Source organism: Asterias amurensis, chromosome 18 (genome assembly GCF_032118995.1).
Source record: "Asterias amurensis chromosome 18, ASM3211899v1".
In the NCBI taxonomy this organism is placed as follows: Eukaryota; Metazoa; Echinodermata; class Asteroidea; order Forcipulatida; family Asteriidae; genus Asterias; species Asterias amurensis.
The window spans coordinates 3,555,013-3,571,442 of NC_092665.1; the positions used below are offsets into that span (position 1 = coordinate 3,555,013).

Below are 16,430 nucleotides of genomic sequence, written 5' to 3' on the forward strand. Positions count from 1 at the left end.
TCTTTTTAAGAATCTTACCAGCAGTTGCTGAGAGTGTCTCCGCATCAGTCCTTGAAGACGCAGCTTTAGAAGCAGCCTTCTTCTTGAGTCTCCACAACGCCTTCTCCTCGGGGCTCGCTCGGCTCTTAGGAGCCGGTCCTCCGATTCCGAGGAAGTCTAGAAGAACAACCCAAGTCTGAAGGTTGATCGTGGTGTCCAGAGAGTTGAAGGTTACATCAACAAACCTGTTCACCTAAACAAATAAAAGTCGTACAATCTTAATTTTGAAGTCATCAAAAACAGTCAGAAACATAATAATAATTAATAAGGGAATCAATGTGTGGTGAAGAGGTTTTCAACTAGTGGTTTAATCCCAACGAGGCCTGGTTCTTGATAATTTTACCGAGGAGAAGTTGAGGTAAATTATCAAGAACCAGGCCTCGCGGGTTTAAACCACTAGTTGAAAACTGATTCAACACACTTTGATTCCCATTCATAAATACCTTTTCGATCAAAAAACATCAACACTTTTTGGTCAAAAGGTAAAATAAATGCAAAAATTATAATTGTTCAATGATTTCTTTCAACACAACACCTCTCCAGCTATGAAATGGTAAGGCCCAGTCAAGGCCCTCGGGTAAACAATTCCTTATAAGGGAATGCAGTTTAGCAGTTGCTCACGACCAATAGGAATGAAGAAACTGTCTTATAAGCACAGGTGCAAGCTCGCGTGTCACGCCCATGTTAACACTTTTTACTGGTGTTATATCATCTGTTCAAACAACACCTTGTGATGCCCTCTCGACCAATCAGAATGGATAAACTGTCTTAGGTATTGATGAATAATAGTTCAAGCTTGTAAAGCACCATCTATCTCAGACAAAACTTATTCCGAGAGAGTAACAAAAAAGATTGCAAGTTACGTAGCTTAGATTAGATAGAAAAAGAGTACACTGAATTTTACAGATTTACATTATCGTGTTGGCAAAAATAAGTGGTAAAAAATAAGTTGTAGCTTGGATATGTACAGGAAGAGAGTTCCAGAGAGTGGGTGCAGCTTCAGAAAATGCATGATCGTCAAAGGTGTGGTTGTTTTAGGGACAGTTAAAAGAAGTTGGTTTGTAGAGCGAAGATTGCAAGTTAGCGTATGTGGTGAGAGAATTATTACTAATTTTACCCAAACTGGAATTTTCCTGAAACATGGGTGCTTTGCAATGACATTGTTTTACTCACTGATGTGGTTTAACCCTTTAAATAACCATAGCGGCTAACTTAGCGAATCCCACCCGAGTAATAAGCCTGTGATTTCTTTTACAGAGCTCAAGAAAGTATACAGTGCTAATACACATCAGTGTAAGGGTACTACAAAAATAAATATAATCAAAATAATTCTTACCCTTTTGTATTTTGTAGTATACTCAGGGCATTCTCTGTCCACCAACATGACCTTGATTCTCATGAGGGTATTCTTGCCGACTGACGACGCGTCCGAGACATCTCCCTCTGGTATATTCTCCAGACTTTCATTCAGAGAAGGGGGTGGCGTAGATGGGATAATGGGTACGCCCTTCGCCCCCGGCTGCCCGAACCGAGGGGTGTGGTAAGAAGAGTAATTGGGTACAGGGGGGCTGTCTAAGGCGGAAGGTAGCGACCCCGGTCGGATTGGGATAGGGGACATCAGGGTGCTGATCGAGGGGCAAGAACTTGAATGAAACATTTTGGGTGTGGGGGTCATGATGGGGGGTCCGCCGGTCGACACCATGAGGTATCGGTGTTTTGAGAACGGAGGTTGTAGGAGGTCCTCCATGATTAGAGACTGCAACGTGACGTCGATCGACGACGTATGCGGGGTCGTATTCACAAACTCCACGCTGAAGTTCTGGAACGTTAGATTGACCAGTCCCTGGTCCCCGTCGCACGTGTTACCACACATCTCCACCGAGAACTCAGGAAGGTGAAAGTCAACTTTGACCTTCGTGTGCGACTCTTTCGTTTCATTCTCCAGATTGTCCACGTCGGATTTGTCTGTTTTGTTCTCGGATTCGGTGGGTTGATTAGTGTCGGCCGGGTCAACCTGCCACATAAACAGCCCTCCAGTCGGGGTGCCAGACGTGCTGGGAGTTCTCTTAGACTCTGCGTCTTTGTTCTCCTTATACGTTAGATTATCCATAGTCTGGAGTATCTGCTCGTAGACATGCTTCGAGAGGATCACCTTCAAAGGAGACACCACCCGCCCAGAAACCAAAGTTGTCGGTGACGGCTCTTCGGGTAGTAAGAAACTCTCATCTGACCCTAGAGTATCCATGCTGTAGTCACTCGGCATCGTTAGGGGTTCCACCGGTAATTGATTAATAGTTAACTCTAATGAGGTATCATGTAGGATCGGAGTTCCTTTGTATGAGTTCGGCCCGCTGTTCACCGAATCGCGGCTGTCCGTGCTTACGAAGCTCCCTGCTCTCGACTTGGAGTCTAAATGGTTGAAGGATGACACCTTGATGTCTCGCATTCCTAAGTAGAGTTTGGTCGTTGCTGGCCTGACGACACTGTTGTCGATCGCTGAGAACGAGCGGTTTTCTCCGGGACTACCGATCGTATTCTCACCAATCACAGCGGTGTTTGTGATGGAGATTTTCCCGAGGTGCGCGACGAGGACTTCGGAGCTTAGCGCAGACCTTGGGATGATTATGATTGGCGTTTCCATCGTCATGTTGAACTTGACATCCATCGCTGGCGGTTTCTCCTCCAGAACGGTGCCATCTGAAGCATCTACACCCCCACGGACTGGGGTCTCAATCCTTGTACTGTACATCATCGGAGACGCAACTGAAGCTGCCAAGTCGGACTTCTGTCGGACAAAGTCCATCGCGACCACGGCGGCCGCTTTTTGGATTGAATCAGCGAGCGAGGCCGCTGAGCTTTGAAATTCATCCACACAGAGCGTGATGTCGTGAAGGAAACGCGGAACATGCGTGTAGCAGAGGGACGCAAGGTGAAGGGTCAAGTCAAACCCGTCACTCGCTTGCACATTCCTGACATCAAAACCTGGTGTTTGAGTTCTAGAGTCCAACGGCGACATACACACACCTTCTGTTTTCTTCAACGTGAACGAGAAAGCTTTAAATTCTTCTAAACCAAAGTCATCCACGCAAGTTCTTTCCATCGCTGTGCGGTACAGATCACCATTTTCTGATGACATAGGGGGTACCAATGTGCTGGTTGATAAATCATCAGTGGCTTGGGGGTCTCTACCGACACTGAAGACCTTCTTATGTCTGCTGCCCTCTGGAGTTACATCTAGGAGCTGTAGACCTCCGAGGGAACCCTCCAGATGAAAATCTCCACCTACCAAAAAAAAAAAAAAAAAAAAAAGTCCTTCAACTTTACTGCTAATAACTACAAATAATAGCGTATATTTTGTTTGCTTTTCCAAGCTTACTAGGTTTCTCAAAGTACCTTACCCTATTACTACCCCTGACGTCGATTTTACAAAGCAACAAAATCCATCGTAAGACAAGTTGTCAGTATCACGCATATTATAATAATAATAATAATATTTATTCGGGCAATCACATTTACAAGCACATATACATACATTAAAAATATTTAAGAAAACAAAGTAAAACAACAGTGGGGTGCCCAGGAGAGCATAAAAGTTAAAAAAATTACTGTCGCCAAAAGGCGTATGTCTCCTAAAACCCTAAAAGTACATTAAGGCAAGAGGGGGCATATAAAGAAAGCACAGAAGATAATACAAATCACTAAACAATTTAAAAAGGCAAACAAGCAAAGACATACACAGAAAAACACACCTAAAAAGATATACGTATATACATATAGTGATTTGCATTGTGACATCACACTTTACCAAGCAACTATGATTGGTTTTGCAGTCACGATCAATCTTAGCTCTTTGTGAAATCGGCCCCTGGTCATCTTAACTCCTTAGGAGTATGCAGCACCATGTTGCTTATTACTCAAATCCACAATCATCACCCTCACTGGTACCTATTTACTCCTGGGTGGTGAGAAGCAATTATAGGACGAAGTGTCATGCTCAAGCACAAATGTGTCATGAATCGGGGAACCAAACCCACTCTCTGATGAAAATTAAAACTTTCCAAGTACAAAATTTGGGTATACAGACTGGTTTCTTTGATAAACTGAATTTTCAGACCATGTGAGGAGACAGGGAATCAAACAAAAACAAACAGGGATGAAACTTTGGGTATGGGTATGTTTAAAAATTGATAACTTTGAAAAATCAACTGGCAGGTTACTTCAAATCAAGAAGAGATGGTGACCAGATAAAATCACTCTCTTACCTAATGTCGCCCAAACATGAGCTGCAGTGACCGTCGCCGTGGCAACCTTTCGTCCAATCACGTGCTTGTGTTGGTCTGTCTCACCCCGCACTAAGACCACATTGAGACGATGAAAGTCTGCAGTGACTTCCGTCTTGGTGCTGGATATGCTCTCAAGCTGTAAATCAAAACGAAAAAGATATTTTTATGGAGACACTTAAATTGTTTTTCAGTATTGACCGGGAACCGTGCCCAATTTCATAGAGCTGCTTACTGGTAGGCAAATTTTCAAGCTAACTGTAGCAAAAAATTTTGAATTAAGCACAACATATTTCACGAGTTAGCAAAAAAATTGGGCAGTGACTTGCACGCTGTCAATGGATTTCCATTGTTTCGCAAATTATTTCCATACAGTGGAAAGGTTAGCATGCCTTTTTGTGTGCTTACGGTTAGCAGCGCTATGAAATGGAAACAGGTGCAGTAGGCACCAAATTGGGCCCCAGGTCAGTGCAGATATATTATGTGAGAATTGCATTAGGTATAAAGAATTAAGATGTGTGATAATTTTTTTCTCAATTGAACTATATAATGTATGCTAAAGCCATAAGCTGTAGCCAGAAGCAGATGTCAAATGTCATATCCATATTAGAGTTTTGGTTGTAGCTATCGCTAGCCATAATAAGCCAATAGCCACAGCCATTGTCAATGACAATCAATCTAGGAGATTCATATTAAAGAGCGCCACCTAGAGTTTGCATAGGAGAAGCCATTTTTGCAGTGCATAATGGGGGGGAAGTTACCTCAAATGTAGAGATGTCTCCTTGCATCGTTGTTTGCAATGTCGGTTCCTTAGTATCTTCAGGGAAGGCTCGATGGAAGAATGAGAGAAGCTCAACGATAGTTTCTTGGTTCGCTTCAAGAAAATGTGAGATATTCCAAAAATTAGACATCTCATTTCAAATGTCCAAAAGACGAAAGAGAAATGGAATATTGTTGGCGAACCCCATCAAAAAAAGAAGGTCCAATTTCATGAAGCTTGTTACATGCTTAGCTGACAATAGCAGGGCACCAGCCATGAGCCATATATACCACTCAGTATTTCCACTGGTATTCTGTTTCTGCTCAGCAAAACTTTCAAGTACAAACAAAAGATGGACAAAAGCACTCTTAGGATGTCCTCGATTCTCGATTGCAAGGCCAAATTTCATGAAGCTGTTCAGCAGAAAAATTCTGCCTAGCAAACTTATTTACTAAGCAAGAAATTAGTGGGATACCAGTGGTAGCAATGATCAACTATTTTTGCCAAGCAAGATGTTGTTGTGCTAAGCAAGTTTTTTTTTTTGATACAGGCTTTATGAAAATGGGCCCTGGTGTTTACACACTTATGAGTGCTGGGGAGGGTTAGGGAGGCATGGGGAGTTTTTTTTATAGAAGTAAGTATACCTATAACATCCAAGTTGTTGAACTGTACGGACGCAATCTGAAGAGCTTCTCGACTGCTATTAGAGTTTGACGGACAGTCGGGACTAATGAGTTCAACCTGTACCGTTATGAGGGCTTCTGTCACCTCATCCCCCACCGTGTCTGTCTCGGTGTGTCTCTTACTGTCTGCCACTAGCTGCTCCTGAAGCTTGGAGCTACCTGAGGTCTTACCAATTGAAGTCCCTAAAATAAAAAATAAAAAATGATTTCTTTAAGGGGCGGTGTCTTTATGATCAAATAGGTCAGGTTGGTGTAATGGTATCTTGCCTTGCTTTCCACCTCTGGGACCTTGATTCAAAATCCCACCAGGGGCACTATGTGGATTAGGTTTTCAGTCCCTACCTGACTGCGTTGGTTTTCCCTGGAGTAATTCTCTGAGGTTTTCCTCCCACCTCTAAAACTGAAACTTCCTTCCTTCTATTCTCTCAATGTGGGTTCTTAGTTAGTATGGTGATTAAGTTTGCTTATCTGAGAGTCATTGGCTTCACAACCAGAATTAATGAATGAAATATTTTATACCTAAGCCTAAAATTGAAACTTCCTTCCTTGTCTTCAATTCCATTGGGTTCTTGGCTAATATAGTGATTAAGTTCGATTTTTCTCAGAGTCCTTGACTTCACAACCAGAAAAAATAATGAATGAAAAAAGGCCCATGGCTGTACAAGGAATTATGAATTCTCACCCGATTACTAATCGGGCAAACCCTCATTCCCTATCATGTATAGAGCATGTGCCTTTGCAATAACTGACTGAGAGTTCTCAATTCCATGTACTGCTACAGGCCTGCCGTGATCACGATGACAAACCTCATTGAATGTTGAACATTTGATGTTTTATCAGGGGAAAAAATCATTATGGCCTTTCAACTCAAATTTTCAAATGTCATTCTATATGTTTGTACAAAATAGTTAATGGGCTGACTTTTCGACCCTAGCAGAGTCTTTCTCGAAGGCTAAATGACAACACAACAAACATTCACAGGTAACTAAGTGTAAAACAAAATGTCAATATAAACCACAAGGGCACCCCCGAACAAAGTTATTGACAAAATAGGGACTAGATAGCTCAGTTGGTAGAGCGCCGGCACGTTAATCCGGAGGTCGTTGGTTCGAATCCCACTCTAGTCAATTCTTTGTTCAACCCAAAAATAACAATTTAGTTTCCCCTGATTTTTAATGGAACACCCCTTTACCTGAAATGGAACCTCCAATAGCTGACAAGGCAGATGCAAGTACTGACGGACTGGAAGAATCCATCATTCTCTCTGCAGGGGAGGCAGGACTCTGAGGAGAGGTGGGTGATTGGAGAGACCTTGGTGTGGTGCGTTCACTGTCCACTATACTGCCACTTGGTAAATGTAAACTACAAACAAGTAGACAAAATTTACCACAAATAATTGTAGACTTTCAGTTTTCTGTAAATTCATAACTTTCAAGAAACTTACCTTATAGGGATGGTTCATCATTGGTAATGGAAGAGTCCATTCATTACAGTAGGGATGGTACATGGAAGCTTACAGGAAGAGTCCATTCATTGTATTAGGGGTGGGTTATGACAGTATACCAGAAGAGTCCATTATTTCTAGTAGGGTTGGTACATGAAAGTTTACCGGAACAGTCCATTAATTCCAGTCCATTCATTCCATTTGGAATGGTACACGATAGTTTACCGGGAGAATCCATTCATTCCAGTAGGGTTGGTACATGATAGCTTACTGGAAGAGTCCATTAATTCTAGTAGGGGTGGCTTACCTGAGGTCACGATGTGATGCTAAGAGTAGCTCAAACTCAGGTCCAAACTGCTGGAGTGCGTCAATGAGTAAGAGTCCATGAACAGTGAGAGAGATTGACGTGTTGTACGGTTGCTTACCAAGATTTGCCTTGACGCCGTAAACCTGGCATTCTGCGATACAACGACCTGAAATCAAATTTAAAAAATAATGAATCATTTATATGTGACAAGCTAAATGAGCCATTTGTCAGAATTATCATTTTAGGCAAACAAGAACAGCCAGGCAACAGTGATATTTATTTAAAAAAAAAAAAAAATGTTTGTGTAAATTTCAATGAAACATCGCATGGTGGGAGTATTTGGTGAGGTTTGCCGTAGCAAAATGTGTAGATCTCTTTTGGGTAGCGTTGGTTCTGAAACCACTGTTCTTTTTGAGAACCAGTGCTACTCAAACGAGATTAACACATGGTGCTTCCGCAAACTTCACCTGAAGTGTTATTTTGTTTATTATATATTGACTGCTCCCTTCCTGAAAAATTTCATCAAAATCAGACAGGGGTTTAAATTTAGCATTGAAAGAAAGGACTAAAATAACATTTCAGAGAAATAGTTTGAAACAAATTTCTTAAAGGCAGTGGACACTATTGGTAATTACTCAAAATAATTATAAGCACAAAACCTTCCTTGGTAACGAGTAATGGGGAGAGGTTGATGGTATAAAAAACGGCTCCCTCTGAAGTGCCATAGTTTTCGAGAAAGAAGTAATTTTCCACGAATTTGATTTCAAGACCTCAAGTTTAGAACTTGAGCTCTCGAAATCAACCATCTAAGCGCACACAACTTCGTGTGACAAGGGTGTTTTTTCTTTCATTATTATCTTGCAAGTTCGACGACCAATTGAGCTCAAATTTTCACAGGTTTGTTATTTTTATGCATATGTTGAGATACACTAACTGTGAAGACTAGTCTTTGACAATTACCAATAGTGTCCACTGCCTTTAATCTGCCATCTAAAGAATAATACTTACCTCTACTCTCCACACTGAGTGACAACTGATCCACCGAGAATTGCATCTCCAGTAGTTTGGATTCTTCAAGAAGAGCTTGGGTTCGTTGTGTGAATGTGGCCTCCATCTCAGATAAACTAGGAGACCAACAAAAGCTTATACATTGTATTAACCACTTAACACCAGGCCCTAGTTTCATAGAGCTGCTTTGAGCTAGTCACAAACTGTACATTATATCAATAAAACCTAAATTAACCACTTAACACCAATGCTAAATTTCTTAAAACTGATTAAGCAAAAATATTGCTCAACGGTTTTCTGCTTAGCAGAAATGAGCAGGATACCAGTCACAAATTGTACACGTGACATGGTAGTTTTGCTGGTAACGTTAGTATGGTAAGCAATATTTTGTTGTGCTCAGCTACTTGTTTATGCTTTAGCAGCTCTATGAAATTGGGTCCAGGGCCATGTTAAAACATTCAAAAATTGTTCAATTTTCAAGAACACACAGTGGGTGGGGGACTCTCCATACACGCATTCAAGTATCTGTGTATGGGTTTGGCCGTCACACAAACATGTCTGTACCTTGTAGTGTGTGTACGATTTACATCAGTGAGGTCATAGGTCACAGGGGCTCCTGGTGCGGCTGGTGACGAAGCGCCCTCGCTTGGTCCCGTCATGAGCTTCAGGCAGATGTTCAACGCCTGGATCTATAAAAAGAAAGATGTTGATATTTTCATTTCCAAAATTTCGGGGTGTTTTTTTTGGGGGGGGGGGGACCTTCACATGCTAAAAATGCAATGACAAATGCTGCGATTGGGACACAGCGCTAGCGCCCTCGCATGACTCTATTGATTACCTTCTGTTCGTTGATATGTATAGCCAAGCTTGGCAGGTTCCCCGATATCATAGCGCTGGGCCATTGGGGGTCAGTGGTAAACATCAGACGCCGTTCTACTTTCACTGATATTGTGAACTTCTCAATGACTTGCATGTGGCTGGAACCCTTGGTGTGGGCCGAGCGCCAGTTATCCGTTGCCTTGCCGACGAGAACTTGAAGATCGGACATGTTCAGATTGTACCTGTTTAAAATCAAATTTATTCGAGAAAAGTAGACTAATTATAAAAAAAATTAATGTTTATGGGTGATGTGGTAAGAATAATTTTAGTGGTTAAAAAATGCAAGTTAGCCTCGTTGAACGTTGCAATAAATAATATTATTATATCCGAGTAGATTCCTGTCATTTGATTGGATGATAATCCTGTGAGAAAACTAGCCGTCAGGGATGTGATAGATTGAAGGAAAAACCTTAACTATGAGCGCAGAGCGTAAAAGCTTGCGAGCACGAAGCCTGCTTGCATACATCTATCTGTGGATTTAAAGCCCTACTCTAATATCTAGGGCTTTCTATATGACTTTATGAATTATAAACAAATAATTTTTCCATTTTTTCCCTTTATTTTGGAGACACAAGACTTCCGGTTAAAATAAAGAAATCACATCCCTGCAAGGGGGGTAGAGGGAAGGGACTGATTTGACCCCAAGAGGTCGGACCTACCTGTCATACATACGATCTCTCATTGTACCGTCCGTAACTGCAGTCCCGAAATCTAAAGACTGTAGACCAGACTGAAGCTCATCAAATGATGATGTACTACCAGTCTGGTGAACGGACCCCGAGGGTTCATTAGGCGGAGTGGATAGTGGGGTTAGAAAGTCATCATCCAAATCACCTGTATAGAAGCAAAAATGTAATTTTGAGAAACTTTTAAAATGTTGTGGCGGAGTGGACCAGTCTTCTGTTCTGGACCCAATTTCAAAGAGCTGCTTAAGCAGAAAAAAATGCTTAACAGATTTCTACTTAGCAGATTTGAGCAGGATACCAGTCAAAAATTGAACACCTGATTTGGTACCTTGGCTGGTAACCTTATTCTGGTTAGTGTAAATTGGTTGTGCTAAGCTATTTTTCTGCTTAAGCAGCTCTATGAAAAATTGTGATTGTCAGGGTGTAGGTTCCGTTCCTGGTCATGGCACTTGTGTCCTTGAGCAAGACACTTGACCATAATTTTTTTGTCATTTGTCATTTGTCATTTGTCATCAGGCAAAGATTCAGTGTGTTCTGGGGCCCAGCAGTACAGTAATTGTTAAAAGAGGGGACATGCCCTGGCGTTTATGGCATGGTCTGGCAGCAATGTGTTCTAAGCTTGGGCGATATCGATTTATTTTATTCACGATATATCGCCGACAATAAATCGCGATATTCGATATAATCGCGATTAATTAAATTTGACATCATCAGTCTTCAAACTCCAACTGAAAGTTGTAGAAGAGACAGTCATAGCATAATAGAGGTGTTCTAATGACCTATTCTTCTGGTTTTACTCCAAACCTATGGGGTGCAAGATGTCTCAGCTAGCAAATACATCGCGATATTTAATCGATATCGCGATATATCGCGATTATCGCGATTATCGCGATATATCGATATTTCGATTAAAACCAAATCCATCCGATATCGAAATCGTTTCCAAATTAATATCGCAATATTCGATAATATCGTGATATCGCCCAAGCTTAATGTGTTATTTTCAAGGTGTTGTGTTATGGTTGCTTCGTCTCATAAAATCATTTTAATAAGCTCCACTTAATTTGATAATTTGGCACTCGAAGTATCATTTTTAAGACAGACATGGCAAACAAATATGAATGTACTTCATTATTATTACTACCATTATTATTATATTTGGGAAGACCTGAATGAGTTTTGATTTTACCGTCATCAATCAGCGAATCGTCTTGAGCTTTCTGGACCTTAGCGTAGTTTCCCTTCGCTGTGGCACTGGCAAGCTGGAGATGGCCAAAATCTAACACGACCTACAACAACAAAAAATAAGTTATAATAACCGATCAGCCACGACACTTCCACGATGGGAGATTAATGGGGATTACATGGGATTAGAGGTTGTGGATTACATGGGATTAGATCTTACCAGGGTGGCGTCCTTGGAGTGGAAGCTGTCTGGAATAATAATCTGAGGAGCTGAAATATCCAGATGGATGTCCCAGCGACTCACTTGACTCTGAAAATAAACATTGCTAAAATTATCTTTCACGACATATGGATAAAGATTTACTTACAATACTAAAATGAGAAACCTAGTTAATGAACAAATAGAATTAACTTTTGCACACTGCTTACACCAATGGTTTAAATGCAAAGAATCGTTAAAGGACTGGGCCCAATTTTATAAAACTGTTAAGCATCAAATTCTGCTTAGCAACTTTCTGACCGAGGTACCAGTCCCAACAATGGTAACTGTATGTTATTTCTGCCCGGTAAACTATTTTTGCTAAGCAAAAGTTTTTTGTGCTAAGCAAAAAGTTTGAACATACCTGTTGCTCTCCTTCCAGTAGGGTATCGAGTGTATGCCTCAACTCCTGTTTAGTCTGGTTCTTCAGCTCTTCGTATCTTAACCTTGCAAGTCGGGTTAGCTGGAGCTCTGATGGGCGGGATGCTAGACCTTTAGACTTAGCCACGGGTGAGTTGAAGAAGTCTGAAATTCGTTGCGTCGCTGACGGGTTGTAGACCATGTCCAAGGGGCGAGTGATGATCTCCAATCTAGAAAAGTAGAAAAACTTTGTCTTAAGTTATTTGCTCCCCTGGCTTTGCAATGTTTAAAGGCAGTGGACACTATTGGTAATTGTCAAAGACTAGCCTTCACAGTTAGTGTATCTCAACATATGCATAAAATAACAAACCTGTGAAAATTTGAGCTCAATCGGTCTTCAAAGTTGCGAGATAATAATGAAAGAAGAAAACACCCTTGTCACACGAAGTTGTGTGCGTTTAGATGGTTGATTGCGAGACCTCAAGTTCTAAATCTGAGTTCTCGAAATCAAATTCGTGGAAAATTACTTCTTTCTCGGAAACTATGCCACTTCAGAGGGAGCCGTTTCTCACAATGTTTTATACCATCAACCTCTCCCCATTACTCGTCACCAAGAAAGGTTTTATGCTAATAATTATTTTGAGTAATTACCAATAGTGTCCACTGCCTTTTAAAGAGATTCGGAACAGCAAGCTTAGCTTTGGGTCAATGGACCTCTGTCATGTTGTTTCGGGCAGTCAGGTTTGCTCAGTGGTTTCTATCCCTGCCTTTCACCTTAGTGGACCCCGGTTCGAGCCCAGACAGGAGCCTTGCATGTGGATTGGGTTTTTCAGTCCCAGCCTTACTGAGTGGGTTTTTTTTCTATAGGGGTTTTCCTCCCACGTCTAAAGCTGAAATTTCCTCATTGTCTTCTCTACAAACAGTTGATGTGACGTTTCCATTAGGATGCTATATAATTCAGATACAGAATATTTACTACATAATGGAGACTGAAGACAATCGGTCAACTCCGATGACCGATTGAGCCTAAATTTTCACAGGTTTGTTATTTTATATATAAGTTGTGATACACGAAGTGTGGGACTTGGACAATACTGTTTACCGAAAGTGTGTAATGGCTTTAAAAGAGAGGGACACTCCACTAACATGTTTCCATTTTTTGACTTCTGCAATGACGGCCAATGGCGCAAGGGGCCTATTGTTTAAGCAGCTTTCACGACATTGGACCCTGGCAATTATTTGTGAAAGAGTTACCTGCAGTCTGCGTTTGAGTTGGGTGGATTTGATTCATAACTCATCTCAAAAATCGTCTCTTCGGATGATTGCCTCTGATAGGCAGCACTCTGTGCCATGTACGAGACACTGGTCTTAGATAGTATGCCAAAGTGTTGACGAGACTGGGTGCTAGACACGTCATCCTGCAATATGAAGAAAAAATCAACGAAACTGCTCATCAAATGATTCCTATTTCACAAGGCATATCGTGGGTGAGCAGTCTAGTTCACCGGACCCAAGCTCTGGTGTTGTTAACAGCAGAATGTGAGTTCAATACCCAGTCATGACACTTGTGATGCCCCAGCATATTTAAGTGATCTTGTGCAGATATACATCCCAGAACATCGTGGCTTCCGGTCTACAAAACACAAACTCCTCCAGGAAAAAAACAACTAAACATGTATGGGGGGAGAGAAGTTTTCAGAGCGCAGCACCAAAGCTTTGGAACTCCCTCCCGGACACGGTGAAACTCTCCAAATCACTCAACACATTCAAGAACAGTTTAAAAACTTATTTTCATAGAGAAGCTTTTTGTTAAGTTCATTTTCTTATTTTGTTGTTTGCTACTTTCATTGCTTGTTGTTCCTTTGTAGAGTAGCGCCATGAGCGCCGCTTGCGGCGAATACCGGCGCTTTATTAAGTGTCCATTATTGTTATTATTGTGCCCTTGAGCAAGGCACTTCACAGTAATTGCTTCATAAAAAGTTGAAAGATGGTGCATTCTGCTCTAACAGCCAGGCTACAAGTGGATGTTACCCATGCCTACATCCTAATAAAAAACCTGGTGATCTTACGTCGCTACAAGGTCTTGCTTAATCAGAAAAATTTTACCTGCCAAAATGTCATATAATTCAAATCGGTGTTACATCATAAGTTTCCGCAGTACAAGGGGCAACAGTGATTTAACTTTTGAGGACTTCTTGATTTTAACAAAGAAATACTGACGTAAATATGTTTATTATTTACCCGTTTCTGTTGTGGCGATACAAGCACAGGAAACAGCGAGCCCTTAGTCATGACATCACGGACGTACAATGACCCCAGCTTAGCCTTGAACAGCATCGAGCTTGTCCGTAGTCGTGACTCCAAACTCATCTTCACTCCGGCGAATTCCAGCTCAATGATCGCGGCGCCGTTATCGGCCGACCTTTTGGGCGGAGACGGGGATGGAGTGATGTGGGTGGGGCTATTGGAGCTACTGCAGAGCTTAAAGGACCCGCCTTTGAGGTTGAAATTGAGGAGGGCGAAGACTTGGTCTCGTTTGAGGAGGGTGCTGTCGGCCATGGGGTCACCGATGACGTCCATCAGCTCTTGTTCATCTAAACATGGGGCAAAATTGATCGGACAAAACAATAGTTAAAGGTGTTACATTCCAACCGTAGCAGTCTTTCTTGAAGGGTAAATGACAACACAACACACATGACCAGGTAACTACATGTAAGTGTTAACTAAGATACCTGTTATCATGTGTTGTGTTTTACCATCAGGGCCCAATTTCATGGCTCTGTTTAACGTAAGCACAGAATCGGCGCTTTCGGTTAGGGAATCCTGCGCTATTGTCAGGAGTATTTTGGGGGTTTGTGAATAGCATGGAATTTGTGCTTGTGTTTTGGATTATTTTTCTTTGCATGGGGGTGTCTGAAAAGATTTGTACCTATCGGAGGTGGTGACACAGATCTTGTGGCCGTTCCCGTTCCAGTCGAAGCGCTCCCATCTGATTGGTCAGTCCCGGCTGTTCCACCAGAGTACCACCCTCCCCATCCCCAAACCCATCGCTGCATCAAGCCTTCTTGCTGGGAAGGGTCCTGCTCTGGCTTCTTGAAGATCACCTGTGGGAGTAACAACACCAAAAGTAACAGCAACTTCAAATTTGCTGAAAAGACAAACTTGAAGAAAGTTTTCAAAATCCCCACAAAGATGGTGATTTTTAAAGCTTCCTTTTTTTATAGATTGATCTGTAATTTATCGAAAGATTCTACTCACCTCACCAGCTGAGATTCTTTTCTCAAGTTGTCTGAACGTAAGTTCCCTGAGAAGTCTCAGCTCGTCGAACTCGAGATCTTTCTCCATCTCGTCCATACAAGCCTGAATTAACAAGAGAAAAACAAAACAAAAAAGACGATTAGAGCATACTGACGTTGAGTTGTCAGACACCGATTCTTTTCAGAACCAACACTCATCATCATCATGTAGCGGTGGCAACTGAGATTCCATGCACAACGTCACGCCAGAGGTGTTTATCCCTCATCATGTTTGGAAGGTCCACGATTTCAGCCTCCGTATCTCTACCGATCACGTCGATGTAGATAAGTGGTCAAGGTCCTCCATTAGGGCATGGCAGTCTCCAATATAACACGTCCGGTATGACCTGGTCTTTGGCACGAAAGCAGTGACCTGCAAAGCGGACTCTGCGTTGAACCAACACTACTCCAAAGAGATTTAGACATGATGCTACCACAAACCTCACCTGATTACAAGTCTGCTGCCACCTGACATTCTAAAGTCTCCAATTTTGTGAGCACAAAACTGACACCAGCTGATGTCAATCTGGAGACGCAAAGCCATTTTCTTTCAATCCAAGTTGCAAATTTAGCTATATTTGAGTTGATAGATGTATCTATGGCTACCTCACTGTGCACACAGCTACTGAAGCCAGAAGCCACAGCTACTGGCTCTGGCTAACTCAAAGTATCTTCATAAAGTTCAACATTACTACAGTAGCTGTCAGCCACAGTCATAGGTGAATCAGAATGTGTATGAAATGACGACTTCGGCTACAGTTATGGCTAGATCAGTGCGTCTGCCTATTCTTCAACACTGGCAGACGCGCTGATCAAGCCGTAGCTGTAGCCGAAGTCGCCATTTCGGACAGGGCCTCAAATCCACTCTGATATGACTTTAAGTCTTGCACCCTACCTCCTGGGCAATAGTAACATACCTTCGATTCGGAGTCTGGCGTCGATCCTTCAAGAATTGTAGTGTATGCTCTGATGTATCGTTGATTCTTTTGAATTCGTTGTGAGATAAATTGAGGTGATCTTCGTTTATTCCTTTCTCGTATACCGTGTAGTGTGGATGTTATTGCAAAGTTCCACCATTCACTGCAACTGGAAGTAAAATAAATGCACCAGTAATTATTAATAATATAATCAAATTTCGGCATTTCATTATTTACCATCACATCAAATCTAAAATTAAAATAAAACTTGTAAAAATATGCATTTTTTTTTAAACAAAACCTAGTTTGAGGATGGATACAAGATAT

General features: G+C 41.7%; 1 protein-coding gene across 1 annotated transcript in view; it reads right to left on the reverse strand.

Moving 5' to 3' along the window:
* LOC139951108 (intermembrane lipid transfer protein VPS13D-like) overlaps window positions 1-16,430 on the reverse strand; it is a 63,689-nt gene that overhangs the window by 39,808 nt on the left and 7,451 nt on the right. Inside the window, exons 10-28 of the mRNA XM_071949946.1 lie at window positions 16,104-16,272; window positions 15,149-15,250; window positions 14,820-14,994; window positions 14,132-14,484; window positions 13,145-13,308; window positions 11,895-12,120; window positions 11,492-11,581; window positions 11,276-11,375; window positions 10,060-10,234; window positions 9,360-9,582; window positions 9,086-9,210; window positions 8,522-8,637; window positions 7,514-7,679; window positions 6,955-7,124; window positions 5,724-5,945; window positions 5,081-5,193; window positions 4,302-4,458; window positions 1,376-3,321; window positions 19-232 (exon numbers count right to left, since the gene is read on the reverse strand). Coding sequence (XP_071806047.1) covers window positions 19-232; window positions 1,376-3,321; window positions 4,302-4,458; window positions 5,081-5,193; window positions 5,724-5,945; window positions 6,955-7,124; window positions 7,514-7,679; window positions 8,522-8,637; window positions 9,086-9,210; window positions 9,360-9,582; window positions 10,060-10,234; window positions 11,276-11,375; window positions 11,492-11,581; window positions 11,895-12,120; window positions 13,145-13,308; window positions 14,132-14,484; window positions 14,820-14,994; window positions 15,149-15,250; window positions 16,104-16,272 — 5,006 coding nt within the window. The remainder of the gene's footprint in view (window positions 1-18; window positions 233-1,375; window positions 3,322-4,301; window positions 4,459-5,080; window positions 5,194-5,723; window positions 5,946-6,954; window positions 7,125-7,513; window positions 7,680-8,521; window positions 8,638-9,085; window positions 9,211-9,359; window positions 9,583-10,059; window positions 10,235-11,275; window positions 11,376-11,491; window positions 11,582-11,894; window positions 12,121-13,144; window positions 13,309-14,131; window positions 14,485-14,819; window positions 14,995-15,148; window positions 15,251-16,103; window positions 16,273-16,430) is intronic.